Source organism: Rhinopithecus bieti, unplaced genomic scaffold (genome assembly GCF_001698545.2).
Source record: "Rhinopithecus bieti isolate Rb0 unplaced genomic scaffold, ASM169854v2 scaffold_2653, whole genome shotgun sequence".
Lineage (NCBI taxonomy): Eukaryota > Metazoa > Chordata > Mammalia > Primates > Cercopithecidae > Rhinopithecus > Rhinopithecus bieti.
This window is the reverse complement of record NW_016803812.1, coordinates 362,248-384,200: the sequence shown is the minus strand read 5'-3', so window position 1 is coordinate 384,200 and position 21,953 is coordinate 362,248. Positions and strand designations below refer to the sequence as shown.

The window sequence follows — 21,953 nt, the reverse complement described above, 5'->3', positions numbered from 1 at the left end:
TTCATTTAGCACAATTTATTTCTTTAATATTTTGTTTTGTACATTTTATAAATATCAAATAAATAAAACTATAGTTTGTATTTTTCAAGATCAGAATAAAGTAGTGAATTATTATGATATAAATTTCTTATAAATAGTTATCTTGTTTTTTAACTAGAAACAAACAGTTATATGAGATGATGAAGAAAGAGATTCATATTCCTGTAACAAAATCCGGTATGTAAAATTTATTTCTAATAGACTTAATTAGAAATTAGAAGAAAGTGGTAGCTGCTATGAGCTACCACTCATTTCTTTTTGAGATCCCGAATAATTCATCTTTATGATTATTGAGGATTTCAAAAATAACTTCTGCCTAGCTCCTTCCCAACAAAATTCTTTTCTTTTATTTGTATTTTTGTTGAGACGGAATCTTGCTGTGTCATTCAGGCTGGAGTGCAGTGGCATGATCTCAGCTCACTGCAACCTCTGCTGCCTGGGTTCAAGTGATTCTCACGCCTTACCATCCCGAGTAGCTGGGACTACAGACATGTGCCACCATGTCCAGCTAATTTTTTTGTATTTTTAGTAATGATGGGGTTTCACCATGTTGGCCAGGCTGGTACTGAACTCCTGATCTCAGGTGATCTGCCCTCCTCGGCCTCGCACAGTGCTGGGATTACAGGTGTGAGCCAACGTGCCCAGCTACAACAAAATTCTTGGTCGTAGGAATTCAGAGAGGAGAAGAGAGCTAATTATGTATTTATGGAGAATACAATATCAAATTTGGGTGCATCTTGGCACCCATATATGCCACATATGTGTAGTATATCAATCTTTAAAATCTCTTTTTTGGGTGTGTAACTATCCTTTGGACATGTAAGCATCAAACTTCTTGACTTCCTTTTCTGTAATATCTAAGTGAATTTTTATGTTGCCTTAGTTTATTATACCTGGCCTGTTTTGAACCAGTCCTAAGACAAACAAAGGCAGGTGAGAAAATTGATGGCAGAAATAAGGAAAATGTTTAAAGATGACCCAGTAAGGTTCTCTGCCGTTAGGTTAATGCTAAGTGATTTAATTTTAGAAATAAAAAGTTAAATTTATAAAATAAAATAAAGGATTTCAGAAAAAAAACGTGGCCCACTGAAAAAGAATGATGCTTTTTTGTAGTAATTCATCTTACATATTTTGTTCCCCACAGGGCAGATGGAGGAGTTTGTAAGAATGGTTTTGTCATGCAGATGACTTCAGACCTGATTAATGAGAATATAGACAGACCTGTGGACGTTGACATGTCATGCCTGGGTGCAGCTTCTCTAGCTGGCCTTGCTGTTGGTATGTGTAAAATTTATAAGAATGAGAGCTTTCTTGAAAACTGTTTCTTACAGATAACATTTCTCCTCTCACATCAAAAAATTCTAGAGAGTCTGGAAAGCCTTGGTGTCCATTAAACTCCATATACATATGCATATTGCTCACAAAATACCCTGTGACCTCCTCTATTGGTGAGTCTGGTTCCACTTCCTCTATCCTTACCTCACTCCTTCAGTCAGAAATATGAGACAAGGACAGTTAATTCTCAGCTGTGTCAGTCTCTAGCAAGAGAGAGTCTCTGGGTAAACTTTCTGGATAGATAGTGTTAAAGAAAAAAATTATTCAGTGACACTTATTAAAGAACAATAAGGTGAGCCAGGTGCAGTGGCTCACACCTGTAATCCCAGCACTGTGGGAGACTGAGGCAGGTGGATCACCTGAGGGTCAAGAGTTCGAGATAAGCTTGGCTAACATGGCGAAACCCTGTCTCAACTAATAGTACAAAAATTAGCTAGGCATGGTGGCACATGCCTGTAATCCCAACTACTCGGGAGGCTGAGACAGGAGAATTGCTTGAACCTGGGAAGGAGGAGGTTGCAGTGAGCTGAGGTGGTGCCACTGCATTCCATCCTGGGTGACAGAGCAAGACTCTGTCTCAAAAGAAAAAAAAAAAGAACAGTAAGCTGGGCTTTATTCTGGAGGACTATCAAGATAGGTATAGGGACTACTTCAGTGGGATCTTATGGTGGGAGAGAGATTAGGCTCAACTTTGAATACAATAAGGAAAAGTGAGAAATTATAGCCAAAGAGCAGAGTGAGAGTCAGTGGATGGAAAATTACTAAGAGGAAATGTTGAGGTAAGGGGAAATTCTTGCTAACCAACCTAATAATATTTTCAAGAAGGCAGGGCAGGGTGATCAGATGTCATCTGGAGGATGAGATATCGAGGTTGATCAGAAATTGAGGATGGGAGATTCTGGCTACACCAATTTAGCAGAATTCTTGCTCAAAGTAGATAATGCAGAGATGACCATGGAAGTCCAAAAGTTGAGGCCTAGCTGGAAAAGAGCTTGGAGGAGCCTGATTGGAGTTTGGTCAAGGAAGAAACCTTGTCAGTAGGTTTGCCTGTGGCATTAGAAACCACTCCATTCTTTTATTTATTGAACAACATTTGTGGAGTACCTGCTACGTGACGATCACTGCTGGCAATAAAGAGATTAAAAGCCATAGTCTCTGATCCCTGGTGGGAGGAGACAGGTAAGTCAAGTGATCATTAAGTTTGTTTGATAAAGCCAGTGAACAGTGACAGTGTTAATAAGCAAGTGGTCTAGGCTTTCCAGAGGAGAGCACATATAGTTCAATTTTGAAGGGGCTAGCAGAGAGTCAGGTGAGGAGAGGGTGAGAGATGGGTGGCTCAACATCCCTATTGCAACTTGTGCAAAGGCATTGGTCAATGATGGGAAGTACTGTTACGGTGAGAGCAGGAAGGGAGTGGGAGAGGTACATAGAAGTCCAGTTGTGGTGACTCCTCATAAAGAGGAGTTCGGACCTGACCCTGAAGGCCCTGGAGAGCCACTGAAGAATTTTAAGCAGGGGGGAACATAGAAAGATCTGCATTTGAACAGATCACTTTGACAATTAGTGAAAAGATCAGTGAGGAGGAATAAGAATAGAAGTAGGCATGTTGATTTAAAGGGCCCCCTAGGAAGCAGGAGGATGCCTTAGGACACTCAGAGTATTTTAATGTGTTTCTTTCTGGGGAGTGTTTGGTATAAAATAAGATATTTTACATTTAAAAGTTTTAGGCTAATAGTATATTAAAGTTACAAAAAGCCTAAAATCTTGGTAAATTTGGCTTAAACTTGATTCTACTAAAAATCTGGTAATTTTGAATAAAATTGAAATGGTTACTTTCATTTGTTCATTGATTAATGTTTGATTAATTAAAGTTGAAGAAAATAAACTGTCCCTTAAATAATCAATCTCATTTGCAAATTTGAACTCCTTTGCATTCCACCTCCTATAAATTTAGTATGTTTGATTTTTCTCTTATTACTTTCACATGCCTGATTGAGCAAACTTAGAACTGTAATAATGTAAATCACAAATACTTAAACAACAAACAAATTGAATAAATTAAGCTATAATTATAGTAAATCATAAGCATTTTTATACTTATGTTAATCAAATTATTCTATACTTTTCACCTGATAAGACTAAATAAGTCAGATTCTCTTGAACATTTAAAATGCTTTAAGTAACAAATACACCCAGGGTTGTTTTGTTGTGTTTTGTTTTATTTTTGAGATAAAGTTTCCCTCTGTTGCCTAGGCTGGAGTGCAATGGCGCAATCTCAGCTCACTGAAACCTCCTCCTCCCAGGTTCAAGTGTTTCTCCTGCCTTAGCCTCCCAAGTAGTTGGGATTGCAGGCACCCGCCACCATGCCTGACTAATTTTTGTGTTTTTAGTAGAGATGGGGTTTCGCCATGTTGGCCAGGCTAGCTTCAAACCCCTGACCTCTGGTGATCCACCCACCTCAACATCCCAGAGTGCTGGGATCACAGGCGTGAGCCTCTGCACCCGGCCCCACATGCGGGTTATTTTTATACATAACACAGTGACTTGAGTTTTATCTACATCATTATTAATTTCAAACATTTGCTTCTGTCTCAGAAATGCGAGACTATGTATATCCTCTTTATTTTATGAATTTATCTGGAAATTGGATTTGCTCAATACATACTTAATAAAATGACTTAAAATATATATGTCTTAAAATGTAAACAATAAATTCTGGAAATGAGGATTTTAAGAAACACATTTATTTTCCTGACTAGATTTATCTAACTATAGTATACTGATGAAAACTATTTTTTTCTTTTAAAACTTGCCTACATTAATACCTTTATTTNATCTCCACTATTACAGCTTGAGGTTTTCAGAATATTTACAAATTCTAACTATATTTTATTTATAAAACATTTATCTAAATCACAGAAAGTTTAGGAGTAATAGGATAGGTGAAGATATGACAACTAAATGCAAACAAAAATAGTTACTCAGTATCCATATGGCATAGTAGAATTTACTCCTCACCCTAAAAATGAACAAGACAAAGAGGGTAATTTCTTTTTTAAATTATTTATTTATTTATTTTTTGAGATGGAGTCTCACTCTGTAGCCCAAGCTGGAGTGCAGTGGTATGATATTGGGTCACTGCAACCTCCGCCTCCTGGGCTCAAGTGATTCTCGTGCCTCAGCCTCCTAAGTAGCTGAGACTATAGGCACATGCCACCATGCCCGGCTAATTTTTTATATTTTAGTTGAGACAGGGTTTCACCATGTTGCCCAAGGTGGTCTCGAACTCCTGAGCTCAGAAGATCTGCCCGCCTCGGCTTCCCAAAGTGCTGAGATTACAGGCATGAGCCACCGCACCCAGCCTACATTAATACCTTTAAACATAGATAGTCTAAAATGTTGACTGTAAAGAAAAAGAATGTGACCTGACAAAATTTTACAAAGGAGAATTTATGTGTCAGTTTTATTGGTAAGAGAAAATGTACTTCGTGAAGATTTGTAGACTGTTAGTACTTCAAAAGAGGTGCAATAGACCGCTCAGTGGGTGAAATGTGCCAAGCTTACTAATAACATACCTGTATCATTTCAGACGACTTATGATCTTAGTTATAAATGTTCTCGCTGGGCGCTGTGGCTCACGCCTGTAATCCCAACACTTTGGGAGGCTGAGGAGGGTGGATCACTTGAAGCCAGGAGTTTGAGACCAGCCTGGCCAACATGGCGAAACCCTGTCTCTACTAAAAGTACAAAAAATTAGCTGGGCATGGTGGCGCGTGCCTATGGGCCGAGCTACTCTAGAGGCCCAGGCAGGAGAATTGCTTCAACCCGTGAGGTGGAGGTTGCAGGGAGCTGAGATCGCACCACTGTACTCCAGCCTGGGCAACAGAACGAGGCTGTCTCCAAAAAAAAAATTCTCTTGCTTTTTATTATATATCATATGATCCTTCCTGCAAAGAGCAGTCTATGCTAGAACTACAAAATTATCTTAAATTGGAATTTAAATATATTATATAAAAGACTATAGTTTGAAAGAGAAACTATTACATTAATCCCCAACTTTGAATTTTATGCATATTCCAGAAAGTTGACATTTACCTTAAACTGTAAGACAGAAATCTTAATGCATCTTCATTTATTTTAATTGCATAAAAGAAAATACCCTATTTCTTGTTTTTTCTTTTCTTCTTCTGTTTTCTTTTTTTAGAGAGAGGGTCTTTCTCTGTTACCCAGGCTGGAGTACAGTGATGTGATCATAGCTCACTGCACCCTTGAACTCCTAAGCAAGTGGTCTTCCCTCCTCAGTCTCCCAAAGCATTGGGATTGCAGGTGTGAACCACTGTGCCTGGCCAGAGAATATACTGTTTTTTTTTCACTTGGGATTGTTTTAATAATAGCAAGTTATGAAATTAAATGATGGCATAGGGTAGCTACTTTAGAAGTGATGTGGTATCCCACCACACAGAAACTGAGCTGAAAGTTAGAAACCAAAAGACTTGAAAATCCTGGTATAATTATTTTCAGGAATGATCAATCTAACAAAATTCAAAAGTAACAAAGTATTTTGGATTGTTTTAAAATAGTTTTGTTTACCTTTCTACCAGCAACTCACATAGGATTTTGGATAAACTTTATTGGACTCATGATTTGCCTTAAAATTTGAGAATAATTTTTTCATCTATAGGGTTTTGGACTGACAAGGAGGAATTAAAGAAACTGAGACAAAGTGAAGTGGTTTTCAAGCCACAGAAGAAATGTCAAGAATATGAAATGAGTCTGGAAAACTGGACCAAAGCAGTGAAACGCTCTATGAATTGGTATAACAAGACATAACACTAAATGAAATGATCAAAACCATAGATGGCTGGTTTATGTGACGTGCAGATGAGATAAAGCTCAGGGATAACCAATATGACAATGACTAAGAGGAGAAAATGTTAAATAAGCTTCATAAGAAGCATTGCTTTAAAAAATCTTATTTTTTTCCCTAAATCATGGTAAGGCAGCAATACCTCAAAACTTTATATCTTCTATTTTGTAACAAATTCCAAAGGACATTAGTCATTTCCAACCATATTTTGACAGTTATGGATCCTCTTCCTTTTTATACTGGGTCAGTGGTACATAGGAACATAATGATTTACCATACAAGCTAATAGTTCTGGGTCAATCACCATGCACATATTGTTCCAAAATTATGTGAAATGTGTTTATTTAATTCTTTAAATTTAAGTGGGCTATTTGAAGTACATATAGCTAAAAAGAAAGAATAACTGAGAAAATGTGGAATTTTGAAACATTAATATTTTATGTTTAAAGCCATAATTTTCTAATATTATATCCAAATATGAGCTTAATATGTCCCTCTCAGATAAGCTTCTGAGTTAGTTAATGCTTTCCTTTACTGGTCTTAAAGACACTGCCTTAATTTTCCTTGTTCAACCAAAATCTGAGCATTCTTTCTATGTTGAAAACACTGAAAACTAATTTTAGTTAATGAACTAAAAGAATATTGATTTTAAGAAACAGAAAATACTACTTATTTTCCTTCTCAAATAATGTTTCTTTCAAAACTTCTGGCTGAAGTATAACATGCTGGTAGTTAACATAAATCTTGCCTTTCTCTTGTTGTTTATCTTTCTTCGTTGTTTAGATGCTTGTATTAATGTCTTGTTTTTATTGAGTGCCTGATTGACAGAGCTTAATTTGAAGAAAGTGCCCTAATTTATTGACCACTTAAGAATTGTCTTTATTGTGGTATTTTATTTGTTCCTGCGTCTTTTTGATGTTTGTTCGGTCTACTCATCCCTCTGAGTATGTGCAGCGGATAGCGGATAGAGGGGAGGAGAGTGTTTCTATGCTCAGGATTGCCCTTCAGCCACTCGGCCAGAGATCCACAGGGAGCAAGCAGCAAGGACAGTCTCGCATTCTCAGACTTTCTTGCAAGAAACAGTGAAGAGGAGTAAGTTGTGAGTAGTGTCAAGTTGGATGTAGAATTGTCCTAAGGCAGTTGACCCCACCTTCCAACATATTTTCACTTTATTTGCCCCTCTCTATATTTGGGGTAGGTTCCATTTGGATTTGCAGCAATAATGACTTTATTTCTCTCTTGGTCAGGATTTATCACATAAAATCCTTTTATTATAGAACTAGCTATTTTAGTTACATAGTAATGTAACTAATGAAGAGACTTATAGAGAATTTTGTTTTTGCTGTCATATATGTCCATTTTGGAGACAGATATGATAGAACTAGAAGTTAAGTTGCATTTCTGCAAGTGCCATTTGAATGAACTTCAAGTATCTTCTTAATTATTAAATTTTCTGAAGGCATTGTAGCAAATATATAGTATCATTAAATCTACTAATTAATATTTGGAAATATTTTTGTTATTAATAAATAGAGGTATTTTATTTACTGTGAAAAGTCAAACTTCATTATGTAGATAAATCTTATTCTTTTCATTCTTTCCCCTGTTTACATCCTTTTCCAAAGCTTAGTCCCCAATTAAAGCTTTCCTATCAAAATCACATGGAAGGTGCTCTGTTGTTTTACTGTTATATGTTCTGTTCCTCAGTGGGTGTAATTTTTTTTTCTTTTTCTTTTTTTGTAGAGACAGAGTCTTGCTATGTTGCCCAGGATAGTCTTTAATTCCTGGCCTTAAGTGATCCTCCCACCTTGGCCTCCCAAAGTGCTGGGATTGCAGCTGTGAGCCACTGCACCCAGCCAATGGGTGTAATTTTATAGAAAATAATTCTTTTTGTCAGAATATACTGAATTGTAATATTAATACCTGAAAATTTGTTAGTTCACTTCTTTTCCACATTCTTCTTTCCCAACATATAACCACAAGATAAAGGATAAATACTTTGGGCTGGGTGCATTGGCTCACGCCTGTAATCACAACACTTTGGGAGGGTGAGGTGGGCAGATCATTTGAGGTCAGGAGTCCAACCTGGTCAAACACGGCAAAACCCTGTCTCCACTAAAAGTACAAAAATTAGCTGGCCATGGTGGCGCGAGCATGTAATCCCAGCTACTCAGGAGGCTGAGGCAGGAGAATTGGTTAAATCTGGGAGGTGGAGGGTTGCAGTGAGCCAAGATCATGCCACTGCACTGTAGCCTGGGCAACAGAGCAACACTGCGTCTCAAAAAAAATAAAAAATAAAAAAAATCAATACTTTTGAGATAATGTTGGAAAGTAACTTTGAATGTCTCTCATTGTAATTGAGCATCTCCTCAAATGTCAGTGGCAATTTTTTTCTTCTGTGAATCTAAAACTAATATTTTATTTTAATATTTGTGGCCATTTTAGTGATAAGAGTTTAGTAAATATTTTCAAACTTAACCAAAATCAGAAACATGGCCACATTTGCTTTTGTGGTTGCAGAAACAGTTGATAAGATCAATTGAGCAACAAAGTTGTCCTTTCTTTTCTTTTTCTTTTTTTTTTTTTGAGACAGAGTCTTGCTTTGTTGCCAGGCTAGAGTGCAGTGGCATGATCTCGGCTCACTGCAACCTCCACCTCCCAGGCTCAAGCAATCCTCCTGCCTCAGCCTCCCAAGTAGCTGGGATTACAGGTACGCATCACCACGCCCAGCTGGTTTTTGTATTTTTAGTAGACACAGGGTTTTACCATGTTGGCCAGGCTGGTCTCAAACTCCTGACTTTGTGATCTGCCCACCTCGGCCTCCCAAAGTGCTAGGATTACAGGTGTAAGCCACCACACCTGGTTTGTCCTTTCTATCTTCCAAGTTTATTTTTCATTTGTATGCTAGTATTTGAAGTTTAGAAAAATTTGTGCTATTTCTCAGCAAGTTTTATTTTCCCATTATGGATCTATCAGATATTTTTAGAAGGTCTGCAACTGTCTCATCAAGGAAGAGAATGTTCCTGTTCAATCTATCTTAAAGTGCTACTAATTGCTTTTATACTGTAGACGTACTGATTTTTTCATCTTTTTTATCCAACCATGGCCTGGTTTCCTAATCTCAGCATTGACATTTTGGACTGGATAAATCTTTATTTTGGGATGCTATGCTGTACTTTATAGGATGTTTAGCAGTATCCCTGACCTCTGCCCTCTAGCTACAAGTACCATCCCCCTAGTTATGGCCAAAAATGTCTTCAAACATTGCCATTCTGAGAGGCAAAATTGCCCCCAGTTGAAAGCCACTGATACAGGCTGTTAGAAGAAAATTGAAGACTCAGTGAATATAGTATCATACTCCTTTTCTTTCTGCCTCATTTTACCTTAGGAAATGGTTGTTAGCAAAAAAAAAAATAGTATCTTGAAATAAATAAATAGGGTTTCTGTTTTGCTGATTAATGAAGAAAAAAGAAATCTCAGCTGGGCACAGTGACTCACACGTGTAATCCTAGCACTTTGGGAGGCCAAGACAGGCGGATCACTTCAGCTCAGGAGTTTGAGACCAGCCTAGGCAACCTGGCGAACCCCTATCTCTACAAAAAATACACAAATTAGCTGGGTGTGGTGGCACACGCATATAGTCTCAGCTAATTAGGGGGGTGAGGTGGGAAGATCACTTGAGCTCCAGGAGGTGGAGGCTGCAGTGAGCCAAGATCATGTCACTGTACTCTAGCCTGGGTGACAAAGTGAGACCCTCTCAATCAATCAATCATTAACTCATGCTGTAACTGTCTTCTGATGTTTTCATCCACCCAGCCCCACCTCTGCAGCCTTAATTACTGGAGTAGGTCCATGATTTCAGGGTAGGGTTAGTGTATTCTGTAGATCATCTTTGATTTGACCTGCTTTTTTGCTTCCTTTTTATCTCTGAACAAAGGAGATAATCAGTCTCTTTAATCTGCCTTCTGTGTAAATCTCTACCAGACTGGAAGCTCCCTGAAAGCAGAAACTGTCTGCTTCCCCAGAACTTAGCACTGCTTTCATGTGTGTGGGATACATTTTTACTTTGTTAGTGCAACTTTGTTTGTACACATGTTATCCTTGATATTACATACATTTGTTGATGGGGGCAATTTATATTCGTTGTGAGTAAAATATTTTTCTGTTGGATTAAGAAGAACTATACTCTTTCCAGCACTTAGGGAGGCCAAGGAGGGCGGATCACCTGAGGTTGGGAGTTTGAGACCAGCCTGACCAACATGGAGAAACCCCATCTCTACTTAAACTACAAAAATTTAGCTGAGTGTGGTGGCACATGCCGGTAATCCCAGCTAGTCAGGAGGCTGAGGCAGGAGAACCGCTTGAACCCCTGAGGCAGAGGTTGCAGTGAGCCGAGATTGCGCCATTGCACTCTAGCCTGGGCAACAAGAGTTAAACTCCATCTCAAAAAAAGAAGAAGAAGAGGAGGAGGGGAGGAGGAGGGGAGGAGGAGGAGGAGGAGGAGGAGGAACTACTCTGTAGTGAAAGCTAGAATCCTCATATTGTTTATTTAAAATTTTTGGCCAAGCACAGTGGCTCATGCCTGTAATCCCAGCACTTTGGGAGGCTGAGGCCAGAGGATCACTTGAAGCCAGGAGTTCAACTACAGCTTGGGCAGCAAAGCGAGACCTTGTCTCTACAAAATAATTTTGTTACTTAGCCAGGTGTGGTGGTATGCCCCTGTAGTCCCAGCTACTCAGGAAACCGAAGCAGGAGCATCGCTTGAACCCAGGAGTTCGAGGCTGCTGTGAGCTATGATTGTGCCACTGAACTCCAGCCTGGGCAACAGGGCAAGGCCCTGTCTTAATAAAATAAAATAAGATTCTTAATATGTTTATATATTTGAAAAACTATTTGTGTAGAGATACACGTCCGTAAATACACATAGATATATTAACTTTTTAAGCTTTAATTGAAGCCTCTCTCTTCACAGGTTTTATATATTTGACTGCAGATGACTAACAGATTGAATTTTGAGAGTGCCAAACACGCTGGTGCTATAGGGAAGGAACTTCATAAATAGCCCCTCCTATAAGGGACCAGTCTTTAATCTAAAATAGTCCAGCCCAGGAATCTGGCAAGAATTTTGTAATTATTTGAGGAGACATGTAGATGTACCCCCTGGAGTTCTTTGACTTTAAGTTATTCTAGAGTCATCCCAGAGATGGCCTAGAAGGCTTGAATCTACCCCAAAGGATTCTGAATCCCTTTGGGAAATTTAGACTATGGTTTTCAGTAAGAATTAAAAGCCCCAGGATAAGCGTGGTGGCTCACACCTGTAATCGCAGCAATGTATGAGGCCAAGGCGGGAGGATCACTTGAGCCCAGGAGTTCGAGACCAGCCTGGGCAACATAGTGAGACCCCCATCTCAATTTTAAAAAAGAGAGAAAAAGGCCAGGTGCAGTTGCTCACGCCTGTAATCCCAGCACTTTGGGAGACCAAGGTGGTGGATCACCTGAGGTCAGGAGTTCAAGACCAGCCTGATCAATATGGTGAAACCCCATCTCTACTAAAAATACAAAAATTAGCCAGGCATGGTGGCATGTGCCTGTAGTCCCAGCGACTTGGGAGGCTGAGACAGGAGAATTGCTTGAACCTGGGACGTGGAGGTTGCAGTGAGCCGAGATTGGGCCAGTGCATTCCAGCCTGGGTGACAGAGTGAGACTCTGTCTCAAAAAAAAAAAAAGAGAGAGAGAGAGAGAGAGAGGGGAAAAAAGCCCCAAACACACCTTGGGCCTTTACAACCTCCTTGGTCCCAGAATTGTCTTATTGTAAACCCAAACCCAGGTCTTCTGGTTTGAACCCGTCAAAAAGAGTAATCTAAAAAAGTTAAACAGATGATTCAAAATCATGTTGGTTGTTTTCTTTTAAATCTCCTTTCCAATAAAAGGAATCATTTTCTTTTTTTAAGTTTTGAAACCTCATAGCCATAAATATTTTGGTAACAGCATCTATTGGCACCTAAGTCATTGGCTGCATTGTCATCATATTCCCATGGGACCCTTGTTCCTAGAGGAATGCAGGAATGATCTTGAAGTGGGAAGGACAGAGACAGGTGCTTGCAAAATCAGATATTTCTGAAATTCTTTGTTATTCTTTTTCTACTGTCTTTCCCCACTTTACTATACATTTAGTCTATTATAAAATGGCTGTGTTTTAATAGATACCTGTGATGTTTAGGAAACAAATGATATAGAGACTCCCATTTAAATGAATCTTATCTTTATTCATAAAATAAAGGTCAAACTGTTTTCCAGACTGGCTGTACCACTTACATTCCCACCAGCAGTGTATGAGTGATCCAGTTTCCCTGCATGCTCGCCAGCATTTGGTGGTGTCACTATTTCTTATTTCAGCCCACTCTGTTTATCCTTTTCAGTGAAATTTCTGTTCATATCTTTTGCCCATTTGCCAACTGAGGCAGGAGGATCACTTGAGCCCAGGAGTTTGAGGCTGCAGTGAGATATGATCACTAAATGTTTGCTTAATGAGCCATATCTTTTTTTTTTTATTATTATACTTTAAGTTCTAGGGTACATGTGCACAACGTGCAGGTTTGTTACATATGTATACATGTGCCATGTTGGTGTGCTGCACCCATCAACTCGTCAGCACCCATCAACTCATCATTTATGAGCCATATCTTTAAATATCTTTTTTAAAGTTTTTAAAAATCAGTCCAGTGGTTTATGTGTGATTATGTGGGATTTTTAAAAATCTTTTCAGGCAAAATGTATATAGCATTTTGAACATATTTACAATGTACTGAGCCCAAGAGTTCTCATATTCTTTCTTTGCTCATTATAGAGTATAGTACTAATACTGTGTAATAGTAAATTTTCAAAGATATCTTTACTTAGAATGTTAAGTATACAGATATATACTTTGTACATAGTTATCATAATGTTTCTAACCTTTTATTTAAAATAGGCTGATTTGTGTAAAGATTTCAGAATGATTTTGTTAATAAGTTATTAGAAACTTTCCTATTTGTGCAAGATGGTAAATGTAGATTCCAATTTGTATGCCTCAGTAAATTCATAATCTTATTTCTCTGATATTCTTTTTTTTTTTTTTTTTTTTGAGATGGAGTCTTGCTCTGTTGCCCAGGCTGGAGTATGCAGTGGCGCGATCTCAGCTCACTGCAAGCTCCGCCTCCCAGGTTCACACCATTCTCCTGCCTCAGCCTCCTGAGTAGCTGGGACTACAGGCTCCTGCCACCACGCCCGGCCAATTTTTGTATTTTTAGTGGAGACGGGGTTTCACCGTGTTAGCCAGGATGGTCTCGATCTGACCTCATGATCCACCTGCCTCGGCCTCTCAAAATACTGGGATTGCAGGCGTGAGCCACTGCACCTGGCCTTCTCTGATGTTCTTAATGAATTTTGCAGTTTTATTAAATTGTCATTGAGAACCTCATAAATCATTGTTAAGATCTATACAAAAAATCAGGGATCCACAGTAATAGAAATATTTTCATCTGCATATGAATTTTTCCCTTCCCTTTTTGTCTACTTTAACTTTTGGATTTAAAACAAAATTACCTAGACATTCTTATTAAATACTATTACCTGTTTTGGTTTCTGCACATTAAGAAAGTCACAGAGGAGCCAGACACGGTGGCATGCTCCTCTGTTCCCAGCTACTCAGGAGGCTAAGGCCAGAGAATCGCTTGAGCCCAGGAGTTCGAGGGTAGCCTGGGCAACATGGTGAAACTTTGCAAAAACAAAAACAAAACAAAAAACAACCAGAGAAATAGCACTTGTTAACTACAGTTGTGACTCTAGGTAAACTTGGGCCTTAATATGGTTAGACAAGAAGGGTTTTATGTAACCTTGCCTTTTTAGATCCTATTTAGGCTGATTAGTCTATATTCTACATTCTTGCACAAAGGAAATTACTAGAGAAGTGGGATAATTCTTTGTGGTGGGGAAAATAAAATTTGTTGTGAAAATATACTGTATTTTAAAATATTTAGAAAAATTATAAATAACTGGAGAAAAGATAATTTCATGGAATTAGCCTAGCAGATGTTAAAAATCCTTTCTGAAAATTATAATTTAAAATTATTGGGAAATTACAATGAAACTGAATAATCTGTACATGTTGGTATATTAAAGCCATTTTTATTTTGTGTTTCTCTGTTATTTGCTTCGAGTTCACAGACATATTTAGTGACATCTATATGGGTGGAAGATTCAGTCAGATAATGTGGATTCCATTCCTTGACCATAGTGGAGTCTCTCATGAGCCCACGGTATTATTTCATAGTAGAAGATGTATGAACATTCATAGCAGAAGAATGATGAACATTGAGTTGTTTGAAGAAAGGAAGAGGTTTTGGTTTTGTCATGCATTTTTGTTGTTGTTGTTGTTCAAAGCAATTAGTCTATTGAAAAGGACACGGAACAGGGGACATGATGGAGATATATGGAGCTGATGTTGCTGAAGTTTCTCTGGTTATTTTGTATCAATAATTTTGAAGAATGGGTTTTATTTAAAAGAAATTGTAGAAAAAAAGAAATGATGATGATATTGAGTATTAGTGTATTTATTTGCTTTTTTTTTTTTTTTTTTTTTTTTGAGGCGGAGCCTCTCGCTCCCTGTCGCCCAGCTGGAGTGCGAGTGGGGCCGGATCTCAGCTCACTGCAAGGCTCCGCTCCGGGTTTACGGCCATTCTTGCTGCGCCTCAGCCTGCGCCCCCAGTAGGCTGGGACTAGCAGGCTGGCCGCCACCGTCGCGGGACGGACGCCTGGCTAGTTTTTGTATTTTTAGTAAGAGGACGGCCGTTTCACTCGTGTTTAGGCCAGGATGGTCTGCAATCCCTGACCGTCGTGATCCCGCCCCGTCACCCCCCCCCCCCCGCCCCGGCCTCCCCAAAGTGCTCGGGATTACAGGCTTGAGCCACCGCGCCCGGCCCATTTTTTGCTCTTTAGAAAGAAACAGAACCCATTAAGAGGTGGAGATTAGACTGGAAGCAGTGACTCACGCCTGTAATCCTAGCACTTTGGGAGGCTGAGGTGGGAGGATCACTTGAGGTCAGGAATTTGAGACCAGCCTGGCCAACATGGTGAAACTCCAGCACTACTAAAAATAGAAAAATTATTCAGGTACGGTGGCATGTGCCTGTAATCCCAGCTACTCCGGAGGCTGAGGCAGGAGAATCACTTGAACCTGGGAGGCGGAGGTTGCAGTGAGCCAAGGTCGTGCCATTGCACTCCATCCTGGGGCATGAGAAGGAAACTGTGTCTCAAAAAAAAGGGGGGGGGGAAGATTATAAGGCAAATACATTAGATTTGCCAAATTTTCCTTCCCCTTGCCCACCATTTGAGCAAGAACATTTGCTACCAGATCCCAGGGAGTTCTCATATCCTTTCACCCAGCCCATGGGAGCCCTTGTCTTCTCCCTTCCAGAAAGCCATTATTTCTATTAGCATCCCAATCTTCATCACCAAACACCGTCAAAAACTGAGAAGAGTCTGAAATTTTACTCGACTTTGGAAGCTAACAAGTTAGTCTCCCACAGTTTTATAGATACAGGTTGAGTATCCCTTATCTGAAATGCTGGGGATCGGAAGTATTTCGGGTTTAAGATTTTTTTTTTTTTGGAATATTTTTATTATGGATACTTACCAATTGAGCATCCAAAATCTGAAAACTTGAAATCCGATACCCAAATCCAAGCATTTCCTTCACACATCATGTCAGTGCTCAAAAAGCCTCAGATTTCACCAGCTTGGGCAACACAGGGAGATCTTGTTACTAAAAATACATAAATAAATAAATAAATAAATAAGGAAATCAGCCAGGCATGATGGTCATGCCTGTAGTTCCAGCTACTTGGAAGACTGAGGCCCAAGGATCACTTGAACCCAGGAGGTCACTGTAAGATATGATCATGTCACCATACTCCAGTCTGGGCAAGCCATATGCTGTCTCTAGTAATAATAAGTTTTTAATTTAAAATGTCAGATTTGGGAGCATTTAGGATTTCAGAGTTTTGGATTCGGGATGCCCAACCTGTACTGATGACAAAAGATATGAGACTCCTGCCTCAGAGATTAAAGACTTTATTACTCATGGCACAGCAAGCATTAATTATCTTCATATTTACGTTGGTTCTCCTTGCCTCCTAAGTCCTGTGAGGAGCATTTCAGGTTGATACTGTGAATGCAGTGGTTTGTGGTAAAGCTGAAGAACCTCAGGCTCAGGAAACCTGAGTCTTTTGTAATAGATTGGAAGTAAACCTGTCTGATGCTTGTCCCAGAGGAAAACTATTTTCATGATGTTTGATTGTTGGACAAAACTGCCCTCTGCTGTGGAGGGAGACACCATCTCTGTCTTACAACAAAAGCCACAGTGTCTCTGCTTGCAACACAAACAGAAATGAGAAACCTATTTAGAATCATCTCCCAATAATAAATTCATTATTTTGTTTGTGGCAATGGTTTCATGGGTGTATGCATACATCAAAACTCATCACATTGTTCACTTTATGTACAGTTTATTCTATGTCAGTTATACCTCAGTACAACTGGGGGAAAAAAGTCTTGCTACTCAAATATGTCATTGGGACCAGCAGTCTCAGCATCACCTAGATGCTTTTTAGAAAAGCAGACTCTCAGGCCTTATCACAGACCTACTGAATGAGAATCTGTATTTTAATAAGATCCCCTGGTATTTAATTGTTAACTTTTTGTTTTGAAACAATTTTAGAGTTACAGAAAAGTTGTAAAAATAGTGCACAGAGTTCCCTTGTTATTAGCTTCTCCTAATTAACATCATGTGTAACCATAATACAATTAGACCAGGAAATTCACACTGATACAGTAGTCTTAACTAATCTACAGATCTTATTTGAATTTTGCCTGTTTTCTGAGTGATGTCCTTTTTCTGGTTCAGAATTCAGTCCAGGATCCCACATTGTATTTAATTTTCATGTCTCCTTAGTCTCTTCCAATCTGAGACAGTTCCTCAGTCTATTTTTTTCATGGCCTTGACATTTTTGAAGTGTACTGGCAGTTATTTTATAGAATGTTCCTCACTTTGGCTTGGCCTGATTTTCTCTTGTGTGTAGACTGAGGTTTTGCACTTTTGTTAAAATACTGCAGAAGTGATATTGTGGACTTCTCAGTGCATCTTATCGTGAAGCTATATCCCTGTGTCTTATTACTGATGATGTTAACCTTGATCACTTGATTAAGATAGATTAAGATAGTGTCTCCCAGATTTTCCACTGCAAGGTTACTATTTTCTTTAGTAGTTAATAAGAATTTTCTGAGAAGATACTTTAAGACCACATAAATATCCTGTTTGCCATCACACTTTTCACTCACTAGTTTACTGTCCATGGATAGTTCTCTCCTGCAACAATCATTCCGGTGTTGAGTGCCTAGTAATGGTGATTTTCTATTTCCATTATGCCTTTTTATTTATTAATTGAATTCTACTGTATGGAAGAGCTGTCTCTTATTCTCCATTAATTTATCATTCAATTATTTATATCAGTTTTGGTCACCTCTTGCCCCACTTCCTATCATCTTGGCTCACCTTTTTATTTCACTTGTTGGAGCCATCAGCTGCCCCGGTGTATGCTGACAACACCTTGCCTCATTTTGCCTTATCATATCTCCTATTCTGGACTGGGATTTCCCTGACTGTCAGCTTGGAATACTTGTCTGAACTTCTCTGTTATTTTCACCCATGTCCAAACTTTGAAGTACTAGAGAGTTGACACCCAACAGAGCAACTTTTTCACAGTGAGGATGGGAGCCAGTGTGTAAATATGCCCCTCTTCTGTCCTTCAAGTGGACAGTTTTGAAGTGTGCTCTTCAAAACTTCTTGGAGAGTCCTGTCCAGGATCAAGTAGCCTCCAGCAGTGGTCATCGCAGTAACACATCTCAGTAACCCACAATACATGGGGTTGGCTTTTCCTTCTTCATGTTTCATGCTTGCTATCTCCCACTCCAGTTCACTGGAATCATCTCCCAAAATAAACCAACTGCACATAAGAAATTGTGTCAGGGTATTTGTGGGGAAGGAGAACCAGCTAAGATCTGTGAATTACCAGTTTTTAAATATTTTGACTGTCACCCCTGTTCATAATCTAAGACCCTATGGAAAATTTCACATGTACAAAGGAGACAGGAATATTCACAGCATCAGAATAGGAAAAAAGGTAAAAATCCCAAATGCCTTTCAATAAGAGAATGGATTATGTACTGGGCACGGTGGCTCACGTCTGTAATCCCAGCACTATGGGAGGCCAAGGCAGGCAGATCACTTGAGGTCAGGAGTTTGAGACCAGCCTGGCCAACAAAGTGAAACCCCATCTCTACTAAAAATACAAAAATTAGCTGGGACTGGTGGCGTGCACCTGTAATCCCAGCTACTTGGGAGGCTGAGGAAGGAGAATCACTTGAACCTGGGAGGCAGAGGTTGCAGTGAGCTGAGATTGCACCACTGCACTCCTGCCTGGGCAACAGAGCAAGAGTCTGTCTCAAAATAAAATTTTAAAAAATAATAAAATAGAATGGAGTATGTAAATGTTATTTTTGTATTAGTGAAAATGAATGACCACCCATCAAGATAGATGACCCTCTTAAACAAAAGAGCAAAAAAAAAATTTGCAGATGAATAATAAATTTTATTCCAAATTTATGAAGTTCAAAAACATGAAAAGCTAAGCAATATATTATTTGGATATACATACACGTGTGTTAAGATTATAAAGAAGAACATGGAAATTATACACAGAATTTAAGATGTTATTTTGGAAAGGGAAAGTTGTGGGGACACTGGTAGGGGGTACATGATGCTTCAATGGTGTTAATAATATGTTGCTTAAGCAGGTACATGAGTGCTTTCATGATTCCTTATACCTCACATTTACTTTATATTTTTTACGGTGAATAAAATATTTTATCCTAAAAAATATTTTATGTTTGATATTAAGGGGTTACTTTTATTAAGGGTGACTTTGAAACGTTTCTACTGCTCTAATGCAGTCATTCCAGAAACCTGGGGAGAGGTTGAATCCCCCCCTGAGGAAATTCCGAGGCTTCGATTCTACTCTGTCCTATTAAGGTGATTAAACTGTACATAACAGGATTGTCTCTAGAAGCAAGACCCAGATTTAACACTTATAAGTGTTATTTCTTTTGTCAGTCACTAGATGGATTTGGTGTGAAAAGAAGATGCTTTTAAAAAAATCTGAAACTGTTCTGACAACTGCAGATCTTTTCGTGTGATAAAAGGTGTCACTAAAGACCTTCTTACTCAAAGTGTGATTTTTGGCTGGTGAGGCAGCACCAGCATCACTTGGAAGCCTGTTGGAGATACAGGATCGAAGCCACACCTTACAGCCTGAATTGTGAGATTCCCTAAGTGATTACTGTGCATCTCAAAGTTTGAGAGGCAGTGGTCCAGGAGTCTGGTACTTCCACCTGCAAAAGCAGTATCCAGTGCCAGGAGAGCAGGCAGCACATGGAAATGCCTCGGGTTTAACTGGAATGGACCCGTCTTTTTCACAGCCTCTTTGTGTTGGCTCTTCTGTGGCCCACATATTTCTAAGCAGAGGACTTTATTATACCTCTCTCCTCTTTCCAAATTTGCTGGGCTGTGGACTCTCATCTGTTCAATAAAAACATTGAACTTCTGTTAAGCACTGAGGAGATGACAGTGATTAGAATGATATGTCTTTGATTCTAGAAGCTTACAGTCTAATGGGAGGCAGGTAGCTAGTGAGTAATTACAAGTTTAATGAATGTTAGAAAGTCAAAGAAAATATGGGAAAAGAGTTGGAGATGGGGACTCGGGGGAAGCTTTTCTGGAGAAAGTGTTGTTTAAGTTTAGATGAGAAGGCATGTGCAGGTGAGTTGTGGGTGAACTGGGGGATTATTCCAAGCATAAGGAATGCCAATGAATGGAGCTCTTTGGACATTTGTGTTTGTATTGCCAATACCTTGCATAGTTCTTGGCATACAATAAGTGCTTAATAAGTGTTTGCAGAATCAATAAATGTTCTGTCACATTTCAGATGTCTACTCTCTGGCATTGGAGATGGTGGAAACTTTATTTTCCTTTTCAGAGGAAATAAGATCCCTTAATGGGGAAATAAGAAAGAAGACAGAAAGCTGACTGTTGTGCAAATTGCTAAATTGGAACTATGAGTGGGAATGAAAAATTGATTTACATGAATTTTCTTCCCTGTAGCAACTTGACAATTTATTCTGTTCTGGAGAATTCTCAGTTTTTGGCTTAAAAACCAAGCTGTTCCTCCTTATTCTGAATTTCTTGGCCTGCTGTGAAACTAACATTTACTGTCTTTTACAACATACCCTGATTAGGTCATGGAAATTCACAACTAAATCAAACTAGTATATGGAAAATTTGAAACTTTCACTGCCCATTTTATGTAACGGTGTTGGAAGGTGTTATAAAACATTGACTTTTAAATCTTTTTTTTAAAAGCTATATTATACAGTAAATATAATAATTGCCATCATTTATTGAACACTTACTACATGCATTACATGGCAAAATCCTCATACTACCCCTGCAAGACAGTAAGTTGAACCATATGAAAATTGCCCACTATCAGCAATTTCATATGGTTCAACCTAGTATCTTCAGACTCTAACCTATAAAGAGGTTAGGGAATCCCTGATAGCTTCTCTCCAAATTTAGTACTGAGTTTCTTTTATAGATAAAGAGATCCTAAGATAGTTACAGCTCCTCTATGACAGCGACCCCTTTACCTACATTAGCCCAAGCACTTTGTGTGTGTACTTTCATGGTTACTTACACATTGAATTGAGGTGGTTTACAATCCATTTCCTCTGCTACACTGAGTTCCTTGAGGATGGATGTTTTCTATCTTGCTGATTTTTGTATATGTAGTACCTAGAGTGAAAAGTATTTGTTGAATATAACCTTAACAAAATTTCTTGTGGAAACTAAATGAATTTTTATTGATTTGTTACTGGAGAATGTGAAGTAATCACTCCATTGGGGTTTTTGCATTTTAGAATCAGTCAGTGGAGTACTGCATTTGACATTCTTGGACTCTCAGGACTAGTTACATGCAATTATGTCCTGCCCCAGAGAAAGATCTGAAAGTGCTCTCTTACCTACCTCACCTCCTTTAGGCATTCGCTTAAATACCACCTTCTCCGTGCCACCTTCCCTGATCACTCTATTTAGGACTGAAGCCATTCCTCCAACACCTCTGCTTATTTTTTTTTCCATAGCATAAATAGCAGCATGTAATGTAGTTTTTGTTTTGCTTATTCTTTTGCATATTATCTTTCCTATCCTGCTAGAATGTAACTCCATAAAGGAAGGAGTTTTTTTCTCTATTTTGTCCACTGATGTCTCCCCATGTCAAGAATAGTGTTTGGGGCCGGGCGCGGTGGCTCATGGCTGTAATCCCACCACTTTCGGAGGCCTAGGCTGGAGGATCTCTCGAGTCCAGGAGTTCCAGACCAGCCTGGGAAACATGGCGAAACCCCGTCTCTAATTAGCCAGGTGTGGTGGCGCGGGGCTGTAGTCCCAGCTACTCGGGAGGCTGTGGTGGTAGGATCACCTGAGACTGGGAGGTCAGGGCTCCACTGAGCCGTGATCCTGCCACCGCACTCCAGCCTGGGTGAGAGCGAGACCCCGTCTCAAAAA

At 39.1% G+C, this 21,953-nt stretch overlaps 1 protein-coding gene and 1 long non-coding RNA gene across 2 annotated transcripts in view; one reads left to right on the top strand and one right to left on the bottom strand.

Moving 5' to 3' along the window:
- The window catches only part of GK5 (glycerol kinase 5), a 58,818-nt gene extending 50,917 nt beyond the window's left edge, over positions 1 to 7,901 (top strand). Inside the window, exons 14-15 of the mRNA XM_017854205.1 lie at positions 1,184 to 1,317; positions 6,056 to 7,901. Coding sequence (XP_017709694.1) covers positions 1,184 to 1,317; positions 6,056 to 6,204 — 283 coding nt within the window. The 3' untranslated portion in view covers positions 6,205 to 7,901. The remainder of the gene's footprint in view (positions 1 to 1,183; positions 1,318 to 6,055) is intronic.
- LOC108516628 (uncharacterized) overlaps positions 1 to 21,181 on the bottom strand; it is a 34,539-nt gene extending 13,358 nt beyond the window's left edge. Inside the window, exons 1-2 of the long non-coding RNA XR_001881886.1 lie at positions 21,088 to 21,181; positions 15,915 to 16,043 (exon numbers count right to left, since the gene is read on the bottom strand). This is a non-coding gene — a long non-coding RNA (uncharacterized LOC108516628). The remainder of the gene's footprint in view (positions 1 to 15,914; positions 16,044 to 21,087) is intronic.
- Between the last annotated feature and the right edge of the window lie 772 nt (positions 21,182 to 21,953).